Below are 19,557 nucleotides of genomic sequence, written 5' to 3'. Positions count from 1 at the left end.
CAAGTTATAAACAAGGGCTGCAAGTTTTTGTAAAGTGACAATTTTTTCCAGGATTGGTGGCGTGGAAGAATTCTAATAGTTATCACCATTGCCTTATAATTATTTTGAACTCAGCTGTTATCAAAGAACTGCCATGCATGCTATCTCAGTCCTGCAGCAGGCTGGGTGTCCCCATCTTATTGAAAAAGCAGATTCCCACCCACAAGTCAAACCTAGTCTCATGGCTTAGTATACTGAAGGTGCTCAATATACATTGAGCCTACACAGGTCAGCATAGGTCTGACTCCAGCAAGGCTTAGGGTCAATGGGTGGATAACAGAAGAGCTGAAGTGGAGACAGAGACTGGCATCATCAGGGAAATGACTGGGGCACGCTGTAATGTCCCTAAAATGTATGATTGTCCCCAGCTGTCCTGTCTGCCCACTAAATAAGATCCTATTGGGGACCAATCTCCTCCCAGCTCTCTGAAAAGTTCTTGTCTTTGCAGCTGCAGAAGTAGAGTGAAAAAAAGAAAGAAGGTCAGGACACAGGCTAGGGCTGGGGAGAAGGTTACTTTGATGGCAGAAAAGAGAGAAGATGGTGCAGCTGTAAAGCATAAGGAAATAAGGGGAAATGTCACCAGTACTGCTATAGAATGTGGCCTCCTTTACGGTACCCTCAAAATACAACAAGGGAACTCAAGTCCTTAACATGTTAATTTTGGTCTCTGGATTCTGTCCTTCTTTTCCATGAAATTGCTTAACAACTCTACCTTAGGGTCGAAATATTATAAGCCTGACCTGGTCCTGGAAAGAAGGTTTAGGGATCTTGGCTCAACCCCTCCTTGTGAGTCACTCATTTGACCCTCCCAGTTTCTTGTAAAACTGTGGGTCAGAGTCAAGCAGGCTGACCAGGTTTTGCGTTCTGCATCAGTGCCTCTGATGACACAGCCCAAGAGTGCAACAGGGATGGAGCAGTCACACTCTAAATTCTCACATTGCTGCCAAGAGCCTGTGTCTCCATTCTGTGCCTGTGCAGGGGGATTTTGACACCCACGTTGAGGACCTTCCTTGTCTTCATAGCAGGACCAGTTAGCGCTGTTTTGGGTGATGTACGAGGAGAATGAAATAGATTTCAGCTCAAACAAGCAGAAGGAGGGGCCCACCAGCTCACAGCTCTTCATCCAGCAAATCTTGTTAGCTGTGCAGTGCTGAAAGCTAAGCAGCTTAGCTGGAAAGCCAGAGGTAATGAGCTATAGTAGAACAGGATCATTTTGTAGTTCTGCCCCCAGGAACCAAAAGCAACTGCAGCCAAAAGGGACTGGCCTGGGAATCATGACATGAGAACGGGCACTAATCAAATCCTCCCATGCAGGAGTTACATGACCTTGGCCAAGACACTTCACCTGCCCACTTTTTCAGATTTCACTTTCCCCATTTATAAATGAAGGGTTGATCTAAATTAGTGCTTCTGAATCCTGGCTGCCTATTTGAATTGCCCAGGTTGCTTTTTAAAATTACTGTTTCATCCCCAGAGATTCTGATTTTGGGGGCCCTCCTGCAGCCATAGGTATTTTTTAAGTTCCCCAAATGGTTCCAATTTGAGCCAGTGTTGAGAACCACAAGTCTTAAATAGGTGCTTCTCAAACTTTAGTGTGCAGATGAATCACCTGGGGATATTGATAAAATATGGATTCTGCCTCAGTAGCTGAAAGCCGAGGTTCTACATGTCTAATGTGTTCCCAGGTGATGCTCGTGCCACTGAGACCACACTTGGAGTGACAGCCTGCTTCCCTACCCTAGGACAAAGTTTGACCATAGGCTATAGCAAACCCACAAACATCTTTTTTCCTTTTCTTTTGGCCCACACAGTAAATTTTTAGTTTGAATCACTGGACATCCTTTAGAAATCAGAATATTTTACATAACCCAGATGCTTAGGTTTGCTTTGAAATATGCAAGATCTATAGCCCAGAGCCCACAGTCACCTGAGGCTGAGTGGCTGCTGACCCTCTGCAGGGCATTTGTTCTCTAGCCACAGTGGTCCCCACTCTATCCAGTCACTCATTTACACCTGGGCCTGGCAGGTTTGAGAGTGTGTTCCTGTTGTGGAATTCCATGAGAAGACAATTGGCTGGGTGCAGTAGCTCATGCCTATAATCCCAGCACTTTGGGAGACAGAGGCTAGAAGATGCTTGGGGGCAGGAGTTCAAGACCAGCCTGGGAAATATATTGAGACACTGTCGCCACAAAAAAAAAAAAAAAAAAAAAAAATTTTAATTAAAAAAAAAGAAGAGATGATGGCTTAACAATGAGGGACTTTAAAGTGAGCCCACCTTGAAGAAGGGAAGCCCAGGATGGTGACTCTGTCCTGGAGGAGAAGATGCAAAGCTTTTAAACGGTATGAGAGGTTTAGAACAGAAAATTGCAAGGTTTTGCAAAATGTGATTTGTGGACTGTTTGCATCAGAATTACTTAAGTAATTGTTTTTAAACAGATGTCTATACCAAAAAAAAAGAAAAACCTGTAGAAAATATACAAGAATATCTGCATGACTTGAGGTTGTCAGTGATTTCCTGAACAGACTGGAAAAAGTGCTACCCTCAAAAGAAATAATGGATAAATTGTAATACGTTAAAATTAGGAACATTTGTTAATCAAAAGATGCAATTAAGAGTGAAAAGCAATTGCCAGAGTAAAAGAAAATACTGATAATATGTATAGTCATCCAAGAACTCAAACCTAGAATATATAAAGAATGCTAAAAATCTGTAAGAAATAGGTAGGCAACCCAGCAGAAAAATGGGCAGAAGGTTTGGATAGGCATTCCACCAAAGATAATATCCAAACAGCTAACAGATAGATGAAAATTTGCTCAACCTCATCAGAGAAATAAAAATTAAAACCACATGGGAACACAACTACACTGACTGACTAAAATGAAAACAACAGATAAAGCCAAGTGTTGTAAGGATATAGAGCAACTGGAACTTCCATATAATGCAATGGTGAAAATAAAATTTGAAAATTTTCTCTTTGGAAAACTGACAATGTCAATTCAAGCCAAAAATTTGTATGCACTAAAACCAAATGACATCTCCTAAAATATTCAGAGCAGCACTATTCGTAACAGCCAAAACCTGGCAACAACTCAAATGTCCATGTACACTAGAATGGGTAAGTAAATGATGGTACATATAAGTAAATCCAGTACAACAATGAGAATGGATGAGTTACAACTGCATGGAACAAAATAGGTGGCATATTCACCTTGTGAAAAGTTTGAAAAGTTACCACACTGTACATACGATTGCATGCACAATTTTGTGTGAATGTTAAAACTTTAATAAAAAGGTGAATTTTAAAGTATTCTTGGAGACTTCTCTACCTACTCTACCTTGGAAAATCCAGGGGTAGAGTCTGAAGATGTGCATTTTTAATTAGCATCTTGGAAATATCTGATGTCCCCTAGCGTGTGAGGATGCTCAAGCCAATTCGCCAGCACCCTCAGGATCCACAAGCCAGAAGGGCACCTCCTTGGGAAACAATTAGGAAGCTGGAAAATTCGAGTGAGCTCTGTAATAGGAAAACAGTAACTATTGTTGCACAGTGATTTACAGTTTCCAAAGCTCTTTTATACATAGAGTTCTATTTCCACACGAAGGAATTTGAAACTCAACTTGAGCCTTGAAAAAGAACCAGAGATAATTCAAAGCAACAAAAAACTATCACATAGAATCAATTACCTTAGGAAAAATATATGATTTTCTTAATGACTGAAAGAAAATAAGCCAAAGGCCTGTGGTAGTTATTGCTGAGTCATTTTTAACAATCTTTTCTATACTTTTGTGTGCTTTCCAAATACTCTACTTTTCAAATATTTTGTAATGGGCATACATTTGTTTTCTTTTTTTTTTTTTTTTTTTTTTTTTGAGACTGAGTCTCGCTCTGTTGCCCGGGCTAGAGTGAGTGCCGTGGCATCAGCCTAGCTCACAGCAACCTCAAACTCCTGGGCTTAAGCAATCCTACTGCCTCAGCCTCCCGAGTAGCTGGGACTACAGGCATGCACCACCATGCCCAGCTAATATTTTCTATATATATTTTTAGTTGGCCAGATAATTTCTTTCTATTTTTAGTAGAGACAGGGTCTCGCTCTTGCTCAGGCTGGTCTCGAACTACTGGCCTCGAGTGATCCACCTGCCTCGGCCTTCCAGAATGCTAGGATTACAGGCGTGAGCCACCGCGCCCGGCCTACATTTGTTTTCTAACACTGAAGGCAGAGAAAGAAGTGGCTAGGAACAGGTAGCAATCAGACAGTCCTGAACTCAAACCCTGGCTTCCTTATTAGCCACGTGACCTATGTGAACCCAGTCTATATGGTTCACGTGGGTCTGAGTCCATTCCTAACTCTGAAAGTGGGCACCTGACTCAAGCATAGTCCAGCTGCTGTGCCATGGCCAAGTGACCACAGTTAAGTCAATGAGAATTAGACCTAGGACCTCAACATCACTCCTAGGGAAGAGAAATTTTCTGTCCACTGCCCTTGAAGCTGTGAGTATGACAGCCTGGAGCTGCAGGGCCCACCGCAGGGAGAACGCCTGCCTGAGGTTGATTCCAATCTAGTACAAAGAGAGCTTAGGAAATATAGCGTCCAGAAAACATCATTTGAATGTCTTGATTCAGCTATACCTGAAGCAAAAAAAAAAAAAAAAAAATTTTTTTGAAAACCCTTGGCCTTTCATTACTTTTGATGTAAGCTAGTTTCCTTTTTACTATTATTGATCAGAAAAATTTGCCAACACTCAATTCAAAAAAACACTGAGATTTATTTTAAAACTGCCAAACTGGTTTCCAAAGTTGCTATACCACTTTGCATTCCCATTAGCAATGTACGAGAGCTCCAATTGCTCCACATCCTCATCAACACTTGATACTATCAGTCTTTTTCGTTTTACCCATTCTAAGTAGGTATGCAGTTTTATCTCGTTGTTTCCATTTGCATTTTCCTGATAACTTATGATGTTAAGCATTTTTTCATGTGCTTATTTGCCATTCATATATTTTCCAGATGGAAGTGTCGGTATAAACATTTTGCACAGTTTTTATTGGGTTATCTTCTCATTATGGAATTATAAGAGTTTACATATATACACACACATACACATGTATGTATATGTATGTTCTGGATATAAGTATCAGATGTGTGTTTTGCAAATATTATTCCCCTGTCTGTGGCTTGCTTTTTATTTTCTTGGCAGATTTTTATGGGTTGGGAAAAGCAGGATTACCGGTAAAGAGGTCAGCAGGATAGGCGGGCATGAGTTTCGCCCACACAAGACAGGAGAGGCCAGCCTGTGTGTTCTGGAGAGGTGGGAGATCGTGGGACTAAAATTGGTAAGTATGGCAGGGTCGGGAGTGGGGAGCAGTTTAAAGTAGGCAGAGGTGTGTAGAACGGACACAGTAAGAGATGGGGACCTGTGCAACTTTCCTGAGCATAGAAGTGGCGTGATAAAAGTGAAACTTCTGCTTGTGGTGGAATAGGAAGGACACAAAGAGGGAAGCCCGAGAGCCGGGGGCCCAGACGAACAGCTGCTATGGAAATCCAGGGATGTGGGTGTGAGAATGGGGACTCTGATTGTGGCAATGAAAAGTGAAGGAATACAGTGAATGATGTTATATTAATATTTTAAAGTAATAAAAGAGAAGGCATCTTCACATATTGAATATGAGGAATAAAGATGGGGAAGAGGCAATAATTAAAGAAAATGAACGTTGGAAGGGATTTGAGAGATCATTTAGTTCCACTCCAAACTTTACTGTTGAGAAATGAAGGCCCAGAGTGGAGTGGTGATTTTACCAGGGTCACACAGCAAGTTAGCAAAAGAGTCAGAGTTGTCCAAATCGGTGGGTCCGGACCTTTGCCGTTTCCACTACATTAACCTGCCCCTGGAACTCTGAAGTCTAAGGTCTTGATCAGGGAAACATCTCACACATGACAATTTGCTGAAAATGAGAATTCACTTTCATTTCTCCTCTCTCAGCCTCTCTTTGCTACCCACCCACCACCACCCTCGACTTTAAGAAAAAAACTAGACAGTAAACATTTTCCTGCACGCTTTTTTTTTCTCCACCTACATTTTCTTTCTTTTTTGGCCTGACAAGCATACCATCAGCAGTTTTTATGATGTAAACCCACTTTCTCCTTGTTGAGACAAATATCAAATTAGAACTGCAGCTACATCTAGCCACATGGATATATCTCCAATTATAATGTTGAGCAAAAAAAAAAAAAAAGAAAGAAAGAAAAAAATTGCATAATGCTATCATTTTGTTTAGTTTTAAAAATCTACAGCATCATTCTTTGTAATGATTGTAGGTTCATGAATATGTAGTAAAAGCACAAAACCACTGAATTCATGAAAGTGATTGACTTTGTGGAGAGAGCAGAGCTCTCCTGGGAACCCTAAGTGTATTTGTGATGTTTCATTTTTTCAAAAAGTAAGAGAGAGAAATAAATAAGTTCTCAAGATAATATGGCATAAAGTAAAAATTTATTAGCAATAAATGGTGGGCTTATTGTTCTAATATTCCCTATTATTGGTATGTTCAAAATGCTTTACAAGTCTTTTAAAATTCAAAAGTGAAGCTCATTTACTATTGTCAACATTCACCCCCCAATCTCCTATTATTACTGATGACTCACATTTACCAAAAGGTTGAAAGAAAGTTACAAACACCAGTGATCAATGTAGGCAAATGTATCCCTCCCACATCTTCTCTTCTTTTATTATTTTTTATAGCGATGAGGTGTCGCTATGTTGCCCCAGCTGGTCTCAAACTCCTGGCCTCAAGGGATCCTCCCTGTCTTGGCCTCCCAAAGTGCTGGGATTACAGGTGTGAGCCACCACGCCCGACCTACATCTTCTCTTTATGTGTGTAAATCTGCCAAATTTCTTCAAAAAGGTGTTGAAGATAAGGAAGTTCTAGAAGCTTTCAGACCAACGAACTTTGACATGATTTTCTCTATGATCCGAAGTGACCAACTATAATTTAGTAAACAGTGGCAGGAAACTCCTAGGGTGGGGAAGTCAGAGATGGTGGCAGTTAACCAAAAGCCTATCCTACCCTTTCACTATGTGCAATCAGGATATTTCTGTGAACAAATGAGAACCACCACGGGGAACAGATGCTATAGGCAGAGTCCACGTGTGAGACTGCGGACGCCTGGGGTAGTCAGAAGCGACTTTCATTATCACATCACGCAGACCAGCTGGGCAGCTGTCCAGTGCTCAGTGCTATCAAGAGCCTTCTTTCCTGCCCCCCTTATCCTGGAGGACTCACTGTTTGGTCTTCACCATTAGCTCCCACTTAGACAGACACAAAGACAGAAGCAGCCAAAGAAACATGAGCACAGACTTCTTCTCCAGTAAAGTGAGGAATTAGGAAGAAGGGATGTGGGAGTGGTCCACATTAGCTAACAATAAAACATCCCAGAAGGCCAGGAGCAGTGGCTCACGCCTGCAATCCTAGCACTCTGGGAGGCCGAGGCGGGAGGATCACTCGAGGTCAAGAGTTCGAGACCAGCCTGAGCAAGAGTGAGACCCCGTCTCTACTAAAAATAGAAAGAAATTATCTGGCCAACTAAAAATATATAGAAAAAATTAGCCGGGCATGGTGGTGCATGCCTGTAGTCCCAGCTTCTCGGGAGGCTGAGGCAGGAGGATCGTTTGAGCCCAGGAGTTTGAGGTTGCTGTGAGCTAGGCTGACGCCACGGCACTCTAGCCCATGCAACAGAGCGAGACTCTGTCTCAAAAAAAAAAAAAAAAAAATCCCAGAAGTACTGAGGGGTTGTCAGAAGCCAGACCCTGTGCTAAGTCCATAAGATGAATTATCTGATTTAATCCTCACAAAACTTCCATGTGATGGATAATGTCATTAGATCCAATTTCTAGCCAGGAAAAGTGACCTTCAAAACCCATGTGAGACTTGCCCAAGGTCACACAACTATCAAGTTGCTCCTGAGTGGGTCTCACACTCTGTTCCCTTTCTCTAAGATAAATAGGGACATCTAGGATGGGGATGTTTTTATCAACTGGCTTCACTACAGCACCCAGATCAACCTCCGGAGGGAAAGGCCCCGACACGTGTGGGCACGAAAAGCCCTTGCAATGGAAACACATGGCAGGCTGAGTCTTGGGGAAAAGGTAAATCTGTTATCAATCTGTCATCAACCAGTCATCAATGGCAAAAAATAGTTGAAAGAATAAAATAATTGAGTGATAGCATCGAAAAAAAATCGAAGATGCCTTCTTCAATATTGGTATCTTTGTTCTGAGCTGCATAACTCTGTTCTACAGCAAATCTTTGGCTACAGGACAAATGTCAAACTGAAGCAGAGCTGCTCCAGCTGAGGGTCAGGACACAGGGGCGGTGCTCCCTCAGACACATCCACACGGCAGTTTGCAACACTCAGATCTCACAGAGACAGAACGAGATATGCCAGGGTGGTAGAAATGTCACTAACAACGGCTACCACTTATTGTGCTTAATAACCTGCATGCCAGGCTGTTTTAAGTGTTTCACATGTAGACTCAATCCCCACCACGACCCTATCAGGAAGGTGTAATCACTTCATAAAAGCTACAGATGAGGGAACTAAAACACAGGAGAGGTTAAATAAATTGCTCAAGGCAAGCAAAGGAACCGAGATCAAACTCAGATACTTTGACCTCAAAGACCAAGTGACTAGCCATGATGACACCTGCCTAAGCGGAGGTAGACTGAGTCATATCCAGAACCCCGGTCTCTGACCTCCAGGCCAGCGGTCCTACGTGTCTCCCCTCTATGCTATGTCCACTCCCTCGGGGTACAATGACAGTAGGATTTAGGGAGAGGGACTGAAAAGTTTATAAATCCCAGAAATCTGGAGACACAAAAATGTTTCATAGGTGACATTGTACCTTCTGTGCCAAGGGCATTGTTTGGGGTTTGTTTGCTTGTAGTTTTAGGGCCAGGGTGGCCTTTGTCTGGAGGCACTCCCTGCTGTAGGTGCCAAGGTGCCCAGGCCAGGACCTTGAGCAGAGGAAGCAGAAGCTGGCTGCGTCGGGTTCCCTTTAAGGACCCACTTTAAAGACTATAGGGGCAAGTCATCTGTAGGAGAGTAGGAAGCCCTCAGGTCGGGGTGTTCCGTGGCTCCCCATCTCAGGAACCATGGCGGTGCTCCCGGAAGACACACGATCCTGGCAAGGTTAGGAATGATGCCTTGGAGAAATGCTCCTCTAGCTCCCAAATGAGTCCTCCCTCCCCCAGGCCACCCCTACCCTCCCCCAGAGCCACCACCCATGCTAATAAATATCACACAAGAGAACACAGGGCCCCGCCTTGGTTCTGCTCTGAAAAGAAGCAAGGAGTTCTCACTGGGGTGATCGCCCACCCTGGTTTGCTGGGACCATCCGGGGTTTAGCACCGACTGCATCCCAGGGAAGCCCTCGGTGCCAGGCAAACCAGAACGCTTGGTCCCCAAGTCAAATCTCAGATGACTTGACAACTTCTTAGAGCAACAACTCTCCGTGGCCTCAAATTGACATTCCCCCCTCAAAAAATCACACTGCAGTAGGTAGGGGCAGGAAACTGCCTGTTTTTCTCCAGTAACAGAAACCCTGACAAAAATAGGCTTCAGTGACTAGGGCCAAATTTATGACCACCCGTAGGCCACAGAGGAACTCACTGCCTGAACTTTCTTCCTGTTCTAGGGAATCTTGGGAAGAAAGGAAGGAAGGGCTTAGTCACACCCTGGAGTGGCAGCCAAGAGCAGCTCAGCGCCTCGGCAGGGAGAGCTCAAAGCCTCTTTCTTCAGGAAGAGTAGATGCTTCTCAGGCTTGACTCCTGCCTTACAAAGCCAAAGTGACAAATACGGAACGGGGGAGGGCGGAGAAAGCCCAGCCATCTCCCCATCTTTGGAAGAGGAGCTTCCCCAAGCCAGCAGGTCCCTGAGCCTTCATTGGACCAACCACCGCCGCCAAGCCACAGGCCAGGACCCCCCAGGAAACTCACCTGGGCCCCAGGTCAGACTCCGCTCCCCGGGGATGCAGAAGCAGCCACCCATGTGTGCACCATCCTACCCTGGGCAAGGCCCCTGGGAACACCGGCCAGAAGAGTGCTGGGAGGGGACAGCCTCCCAACGGTGTCCCTCCTCCCGCCTCCTCCCTGGCACACGAGGGACCAAGGCCCTCTCAATGCACAATGCAGCCTTTGATATCCCGGCTGCAGCAGGAGGCCCAGGCAGGGTGGGAGGGGCGGCCCAGCCCTCAGGCCCACAGCTCCTGCACTGCCAGGCCCCTGCTGGGGAGCAGGGCTCCTCCCTGCCTCTCTGCAGATCACTCCATGCCTATCTGGCTGCAGCACATTCCTCGCATTCTAGGACTCAGATACACAGTGTGGTTCTTGTGGGGGCGGCCAGGGCAGGGAAGGAGGGCAGAGAGCACCCAGGAATCAACACTGCTGGGCTCGCCCCCTCCCTCTCTGGCTTGGTCCACGCTGCCTGGCCTGCCACCCCTTGGAAAGTGGTCCCCACCCAGCCTCTCCCTGCAAACGCCTCCTTGGCGATCTGATTAAGCTGGAGCTGTGGGTGCAGCATCTCACCTCAACCCGGGCAGCGTCAGCCAGCCGACTCCTCACTGGAGAGCAGGCAAACCCCAGCTGCTGCTGGGAAGGGATCCAGGAAACCGTCTGATGTACCCCAGCATTTGCAAGTAAGGGGACAGGGGACAAATGCATCAGGGGTTGGGGAGAGGCCAGGCAACAGCCACAAAGCTGCAGTGAGACAGGAATAAGTTCTGCTGCGCGGTAGGGTGACTGTAGCTAACAGTAATTTGCTGTATATTTCAAATATGATAAATGTTTGAGGTGATGAATATTCTAATCACCCTAATTTGATCATTACTCAATGTATAAATGCATTGAAACAGCACATCGTCCTACACAAATACGTACAATTGTCATGTGTGAATTAAAAATAAAATAAAACTAAAAAAATATGTTTAGACTACAGGTATGCATGAAAAACTGGTCCCACCAGACTTACCACTCTCCTGTTTCAGACAGGCAGGGGAACAGGGGAATGCAGTTGCCACAGTGTGGCTAAATTTCAGAAAACCTCCCAAGAGACCTTGCAAGGGAGACAGAGAAAATATGGCTGCCTGCCGGTGAGGTTGGACGAGGCTGGACAGCATGGCTGCTGTAACAAGCTCAAGGATCACCGACCCCTCAAGGTTCCCTTCATGCCTAGAGCAAAGGTCCACGGTGAGGGGTCCAAAGATGAGGAGGCGTGGGCCGGGAGGAGGCGGGGTCCTGACGGGCCTGTGTCACAGGCCACTTGCAGGCTGAACTCAAGGTCAGTCTCATAAGCAGGTCAGGGAGGGCAGTGGCCTGATCAAGTTCATATTCGGGGAGGAGCCCTGGGGTGACCATGTAAAGAGTGGCGTAGGCTCAGTCTCCTGGGAAAGGTCAGGGGTGACCACTGCACACACCAGCCCCCCTGCAGGTGACAGGGTCTTGAGCCTGCCTCTGACCTATGGCTTCAGCTTCCGCGCTAACTCATTGTAAGCCAAGTTTACTGCAGGCCGGGCACGCATACATCACTTTATTTAAATCCCACAACAGCCCCATAACGTAGGCATTATCATTTCTATTTCATAAGTGAAGAGGGGTGTATAAGTCATCCAAACCCCCTCCCCTGTTTATGAGTGTCAGATTCAGGAGTTGAGCCAGGACTCGTCGATTCCCCAGCCCGGAAGCATCACCTTTCTGATGCGCAGGCTCCTTCCGTGACTGCGAGGACACACAATGAGGAAGGACTGGGTGATCCAACACCGGAGCCTCTGGAGCCACTAGACACTGGCCAGCTGACCATTTAAGGAAGGCGGAGGAGAGGAGGGCTGGGGCAGAGGGGCACAGAGTGCAGGGGGACAGGGACTCTCTGACCACGTTGCCACCAGGGAGGGTGTTTTCTCTGTGCACATCTATTTAAAGTATCCACTTCCCATAACGTGTCCCATGCACTTCCCTCACCAAAGCACAGTGTTTTGAGTATGAATTAGCATGTTTTCTTGGGCCCAAGATGAAAGGACAAGGATTCCTTTAGAGAGCAGCTCCGCCCAACGGGGAGGTTCATGAGAATGAGACATTGAAGAGAAGCCATGCTCTAACCCGCACACGCCAACAGACGCAAGGAGAGGAGAGGAGAAGCTTTGTGGATTGAAACGAAGAGTTTGGTTTTGTGCCTGTGAAGTTCAAGAGGCCTTTAACCATCCAAGCAGAAATGGGTGAAGGACTCTGGAGTTCGGGGGGTTCCTAGAAGCTGAAGGTAAACATTTGGGAGTTGTCAGTGTGCAGAGGGTATTTAAAGTCACAAGATTGGATGAGATCTCCTAAAGGAGGAGGTGGAGGATAGAATATAGAGTATATATCAGAAATGAGCCCTGCAAGCACACCAATTTTATTTATTTATTTATTACTTTTTACAGGCGAAGTCTCGCTCTGTCGCCCAGGCTGAAGTGCAGTGGTGCAACCATAGCTCACTGCAGCCTCGAACTCCTGGGCTCAAGTGATCCTCCTGTCTAAGCCTCTTGAGTAGCTGGGCTCCTATAACAATATTTGTAGGAATAAGAAAGGAGGGGAAACCAGCAAAAGAGATTGAGGAGTGGCCAGTGGGAGGACAGACATCAAGAGAGCATAGTGGTACAGAATTCAAGTGAAAAAAGTGTGTCAAGAGCAGGAGGTGACCGACTATGTCCAACGCTGCTAATAAGTGAGATGTGGACAGAGAGCTTACACTGCACATCTTGGTGGAGCAGTGGGGATAAAAGCTTGACTGGGGAATGTTCAAGAGTATATGGTAAAAGAAAAAGTGGAGATGCAACCTACGTATCACAACCATCACCATCATCACTGTCACCACCAAATATCTGTCGTTCCCTTGAGAAGTGCTTGGTGCTCAGGGATTGCAAACTCACACGTCTACAAGAGCCCGGCAGCTGATGGAGGTGGATGAAGCTGGCCAGGTGACAAATGACAGCTGAACCCAGCACCAGGGCTGGGGCAACACCAGGGAGAGGTGTAAGTGTGGGGCACAGAGGGCTCTGCTCCATCTAAGAAGCCGTGCGAGGCTCTGGGCAGTGAGGAACATTGCAAGACAGGCCCGGGTGACCAGACATTCTGATTTGTCATGGAAACCAGAAATCCAGATTTGTAGGTGAAGTTTCCTAACTTTTAAATGTTTACAAACTAATTCAAAAAATCCTTCAAAGCACTGTGTGGGCCAGTACTACAGGGTAGATGAGCATGCCTGTGAACGAAATGCAGCCCAAGAGCCACTGGTTTGCCAGTTCAGAGGTAAAATTGAATGTTTTTTCTTGAAAAACTTATAATCTACTTGGAGTAATAATAACTTGAGTACTATAATTCTAGGGAAAAACTTCAAGTATCCTCTTAGGGGTTGAATTGTGTCCCCCCAAAAAAGAGATGTTGAAGTCCTGATCCCCAGAACCTCAGAAGGTGACTAGAGTTGTTGTACATGTAATTATTTAAGTCAAGATGAAGTAATGGTAGAGTGCTGTAGGCCCCTAATCCAATATGACTGGTGTCCTTATTAAAATATACATATATTTATATATACCATGTGAAGAGGCAGACACACAAGAAGCACTCCATGTGACAATGAAGGCAGAAATTAGAGACATGCAGCCAAAGAATACCAAGGATGGCCAGCAAACACCCAGAAGCTAGCAATAGGCAAGGAAATATTTGGCACCTTGATTTAGGACTTCTAGCCTCCAGAAATATAAGACAATAAATTTCTGTTGTTTTAAGCCACCCAGGTGGCGGTATTTTGTTAGGGCAGTCCTAGGAAATCGATAAGGATCTCATAAGAGATGAGAGCATGTTATGGATTCAACACATTATTCAGTGAACAGATGTTTATTGAGCACCTGCTATGTCCAGGCATGGATCTAAGTCATGAGGACACAGCAGTGAACAAAAAAAACAAAGGTCTCTCCCTCATACAGCTTACCTTCTAATGAGGGGAGAAAGATAAGAAACATGATAAATATGTAAATTATACAGTGTGTTAGATGGTGGAAAGTGTTATGAAAAAAAGAATGGCCCTGCCAGAGTACAGGGGCTGTAGTGTTCAAAAGGGCAGAGAGAGAAGTTGTCACTGAGAACATGACAACTGAGCAAATCTGAAAGGACACAAGGGAGGGACCCAGGAGACTAGCATGCCAGGAAAAGGGAAGAGCCAGCGCAAAGGCCCTGAGGCCAAGTGTGCCCGGCATGGTAGAGGAAGAGCAGAGAGAGCATGACTGGAGCAGAGTGACAAGAAAGGGCAGGAAGAAGAGGACAGGCTCATGGGAGTAATTAAAGAGACAATAAAGAAGAGGCTATCTACAGACCTGTAGGCAGGGTTATAGTAAACTAGCAGGTATGATGAGGCACCCCCCGGGCTAGGAATTACAAGAAGCCACAAGAGGAGGGAGTGGCGAGGGGAACCCAGCAAGACTGGGGGCAGCGAGGGCTGAGGGGCAGGAGCTGCATCTTTGATACAAGAGCACAGCCATGGCCTAGCCAAGGCCGTGACCAGAAAGGGAGAAGAGGAATAAACACCCCGTCCTCTCTCCTCCTATCTTCCCATCAACGGCATGCAACCGGAAGCCAGAGAGGAAGAGAGCTTTGTTGGGGAAGCCTCCTGGGGCCACAGAGCAGGGTAGGGGAGAGTGGACAGTGGATTTCAAAGGACAACTGAAGACTACCGAGCACAGAGAGAGTAGCAGGCAATGAAGGCAGAGAGGTGACAGGGGCCTGGGCACCTGGCACTCACTAGACCATTTTAAGGATGGTGGCTTTCACTCCGAGTGAGATGGCAGCCCTGGGAGAGTCTTGGGCAGGACAGCGATATGACTTATCATTCACAAGAGTCCCTCCAGCTGCTGTGTTGAAAACAGACCAGGGGAGAGGACAGGAGCGTAGTGGGGAGACCAGTAAAGGCTGTCGCAGTGATGCAAGTGTTGGGGCTCAGAAAACAGCTTTCTGTCTCAAAAGGACACTTCTCTCTTGGAAGCAAAAGTTTTTCTCTGACCTTCTTCCTGTCCTCCTGCCTTTCAATCTCATTCTTCCCTCGGGCTACCCGCAGAAACTAGAATCACTCTTCCCCAAGGCAGGTCATAAAAGCCAGAACCCCTTTTCCTGAAAGCAAGCCATTATGCCTAAAATTATCCTGTATAAAAACTGCCCATAGGGAAATTATTTGACCTACCTTGTGTGCTGTAGCTCATGAGACCCCCATTCCAGTGAGGGTCCTGCCCCACGCCCAGAAGCAAGGAATGCATGCTCAGAGAGGCCAGGAAGAATCCAGACAGACAAGCCCTGCTGGGTTTCCCCACTCAGTCCTTTTAATTAGATCACACCCTTTTTGTCCAATCATATTTCTACACGGCTCTTCATAATTGGTTGAACCTAAGCATAAAAATGGAAAATTTCCCCCATATCTGTGGGTTTTCACTCTGAAGACTCTGTGTATACACGTTAAATAAATTTGTACACCTTTTCTCCTATTAGTCAATCGGCTTCTTGTCAGTGATTTTTCCAGCAAACTTTAGGGGTCCAAGGGCCTTGGTCCCCACACAAGCAAGAGAAGAGTATGGCTGGACCAGGGTGTCAACCTGCAAGAAAACAAAACTGAGGCAAACTTGATGTAAGTAGAGAGCTTATTTGAGCCAGATTTGAGGACCGCGACCCATGAGCATAGATTCAAATTGCCCAGAAAATGAACAGCACCTAGAAATGAGTTTTTAAAGGAAAAGAAGAGGCAGTTCCTAAGTTGTTTACCAAGAATTTATATTAAAAATCATAGAAGCTACCGATTGGCTAGCCACTGTTCTTTGCATCACAAATTTCAGGAACACAAAGATAATGAATGAGGCAGCCAGTCAGGGACAAAATGCCTTTAAGCAATTGTGTGCACCCCCCCAACCCACCCCACCCCACCCCCGCCGCCGACGTGGGTGCTGGTGGAGGGCTGCGACTGGAGTCCCTTATTCACATCTCTGGGCTGGTCTGCTCTGAGCTATTTTTCTCTTCTCAAGGGTAGTGTTCAATGAAATGAAATTTGGCCTGAGGATGCCTCCTCCTTGAGCCCTTATGTAACAAACTGTAACCTAACTCAGTAGCTAAACTAACTAAAAGCCTAACTGAGGAGTGTACTTTGTGGTAAGAGGCAGCTGAGTCTCAGCCCATCACAGCAGCCAAGCTTCAGTCAGTCGCAGGGGCCGCCTGATCAGGCCGTGCCCCGGTGAGGCACACGCCCAGCCGTAACCAGTCACGCTGTCTCCTTACTCTCGGTTTCTGTCCCTAAATGCTGCCTGACCACACTGCAGCCCCCAAGCTCCCCAAACCTGTTCCGGTCCTGGGGGCCCGCCTGATGTGTGAATAGCTCCTGGCTCAATTAAACGCCGTGAAGTTCAATTTGTCTGAAGTTTTTCTTTCAACAGTAGTAGCAGTGGAGGTGATGAGAAGTGGTGAGATTCCAGTTTATTTTGAAGACAGAGGCAGAATTGCCCGGTGCTTGAGAGGTAGGGTATGAGAGGAGGCCTGAGCACTTGGAAGAAATATTTTATATATAATACATATATATTAAACATATATTTCTATATAAGATCATATTATACATTATAGTTTGTATCGTATATAATTATATATATTATAGTTACCTATATTATATATAGTTACATATATTTATATACAAACTTGCTCGCTGCTTCACTCTTGACACTGGAACTACCTAGCACACATTGTGAAAATGGCAACTCTGACTCTGCCTATTTAACTTGACTCGTCACTGGGCCTTTCCAATAGGAAAGATGGGAGCTCTCCGTGCAGAAGAGAACCTTACCGAGGGCAGCCCAGGCGGCAGCCTGTGCAGGGTGAGGCAACCGCCGTGGGTGAAGCTGGCCCAGAAAGCTTTCCTCTTTCCCCTTCATAAAGGCAAAAAAGTTGTGTCCCAGTGGTTTTAGCACGTGGTTTTCCAACACCTAGGAATATTTTCCTTTTTCCAGGTGGGAGTTGTCTCCTTCCTGGAATCTGAACAAGTTCAAAACAAACTGCTAAACAAAGCTCCTCTGCTCCATGGTTCTCAACTTGAATTCCTTGTGAGGCCTGAGCCAAGATTCTACTCCTCTGATGACTTCGCCAGCTGAGCCCCACAGAGAATCCCACCCCAGGCTTCCTCTCGCACCTTCCCAGTGGCCACCGATTGTTGTGGACGTCCTCGTGGGTGTGGCATTTTAAATCTATAGACCCCTTTATTCATGTCCTCATAATTATACAGGGAAAAGAAGACTGTTTTCCTGATAGAAGTTATTTGGGCTTTTCAATGACCCAAGGTTGAATGGTCTCTCCTAAGAGCTGAATTGATCACCATCCAGCTGGACCAGTGAAAAGAATCCTAGACAAAGAATGGCGAGAGCGCCACATGCAACCCCATTCCCAGTTACAGAGCCTATTGGTCTCGAGGGGCTTGGGTCTCCAGAAGATATTGGGAACATACAGTCAGCTGGTAGACAGCTGCTATATGAATATACGAGCACCACGCAGCCGGGATGGCACACTGATTCCTGTCACTTCCTTGAACCAAAGAAAGCATCTTACCCTGTCATTGAAAATGGTAGAGTTCCTGCAGCTGAATTAAGGCCAAGGGGGAAAAAAGTTCAGTGCAAAGCCGGAGACCTGCCATCATCTGCACTTCACACTGTGACGAGGTGAAATCACAGGAGACCATCAACCCGCACGGCTCACCACCAGACCCTGACTCATTCATAATGCAGTCACGCTCCTAAGAAGAGCCAGCACCGGCTCATCAGTGGAGAATGGGGCTGAACAACTGCTGAGTAGGTTGAAGTGAGAATGAAATGCCTCTCCCATAGCACCTTCTCTCATGAAGCATAGCAAAGCCCTTCCTGAAACTTCTGTCCTTTCCGTGACAGAAGGACACTTTCATAGGAAATATAGAAGGGGTTGACATAAATGTAAAGGTTAGAGAGAGACCATTAAATAAAACTACTCTACAGTTAGGTGATTTCAGCAAATAAATCTAGGGACAGGAGACACAACGTTGAGGATCCAGGAAGCAAAGTTGACTTTGGTCAGAAAGAAGCTTGCACAACCATTAAAACCTGATTCCGTGACTTACAACAAGTACATTGTGAATCATTAAGAAAAAAATATAATCACTAAAGGATGGGAAGTGGGGTTGAAGGAATGTCAGGGGGCTGGAAGAAAATGATTATAAACAATAGAGATCTTTATACCCACCCTGTTAGGTTTCAAGCTTGGCTAAAACTAACTTTCCAAGTAAAGAATTTTCAAACTAGAAGGTCTTTTACAAAGTATCTGGTCTAGAAACTAGAGAGTATTTAAAGCTATTCCTAGATCTAAAAAGACATTGCTTTTTAGTTCAGAATCAGTTTTAAAAGAAATATAATTTGGAGCTCAATAATTCACCGCAGTGATCACCTACTGCTTGTTGGTTTATTTATTTATGTTTTGGGTGCTCGTGTGTGACAGCGTATGGCTTATTTTGAACCAGACACTAATCTGAGTGCTTTGCATATATTACCTCACTTTATCCTCACTTCTGTGAGGCAGGAACTACCATTGCCCCCTTTTTACAGGTAGAGAAACAGAGGCACAGAGAGACGAAGTACTTGCCAGCCTCGCACAGTGGGGCTGTCTAGAACAGGACACAGGAAGAGCTGCCCTGTCGCAAGCAGAGGAGAGGACGGAGGTCTGAGTCCTGCCACCGATCGTTCACCCCGCCGCACCGATGACCCTGCTTGAAAACCACTGACGAGAAACACAGAAAATAAACTGAATTGCTCAAGGTCACCATAGGGTAAAACTTGACAAAGATAAATATTTTAATACATACTGAGCTTTAAAGAAAGAAAGGAAAAACCGTGGGAGCCAGGGAAAAAAAGCAGGCAGCAAAGCCCTGCGGGCAGGTAGGAGCAGATGCAATGTGGGCCCTGGGGCTTCTCAGAGCTGGGGGCTGATCTTTTGATGCCCCCCAGATACTGGTAATGACCTTGGGCCTGTGTGAAGCCGGGCAGCTGGAAATTTGCTCCCTGTATAAAACCTGAAGTCTGGAAACTTTGCTATTGCATCAAAACTGAATTAAGACTTCTTCCACCGTCCAAGGATACCCTGAAGAAACTTCGCATCTGCCGAGGTCTTACGTGCAAAAATCAAACACCCAGGCCTGCACCTTGAGAAAGGGTAGGGTCTGAACTTACGCTGCATCGTGCAGGAATCCCACTCAGGGGAGTTAGTGACAAAAACTGGTCCCTAGATATTGATTCCCTAAGGATTCAACAGAAACAATGGCGAAACCACTCTCTAAGGATACTTTCACGGTGCAGAGTTCATGAGAAGCCCATGTTTTTAAAACATTGAAGAGCACGGTCATGTACCACATGATGACATTTTGGCCAACGATGGACCACACATATGACAGTGGTCCCATCAG

The 19,557-nt window shown here is 45.8% G+C and overlaps 1 protein-coding gene across 1 annotated transcript in view; it reads right to left on the bottom strand.

The window, feature by feature from the left end:
• The window catches only part of SH3TC2 (SH3 domain and tetratricopeptide repeats 2), a 53,110-nt gene extending 42,955 nt beyond the window's left edge, over positions 1–10,155 (bottom strand). Inside the window, exon 1 of the mRNA XM_045551419.1 lies at positions 10,032–10,155. Coding sequence (XP_045407375.1) covers positions 10,032–10,083 — 52 coding nt within the window. The 5' untranslated portion in view covers positions 10,084–10,155. The remainder of the gene's footprint in view (positions 1–10,031) is intronic.
• Between the last annotated feature and the right edge of the window lie 9,402 nt (positions 10,156–19,557).

The sequence above is a fragment of the Lemur catta genome, chromosome 5, assembly GCF_020740605.2.
Source record: "Lemur catta isolate mLemCat1 chromosome 5, mLemCat1.pri, whole genome shotgun sequence".
NCBI lineage: Eukaryota > Metazoa > Chordata > Mammalia > Primates > Lemuridae > Lemur > Lemur catta.
The sequence above is the reverse complement of the archived record's forward strand: the minus strand, read 5'-3'. Positions and strand labels throughout refer to the sequence as shown.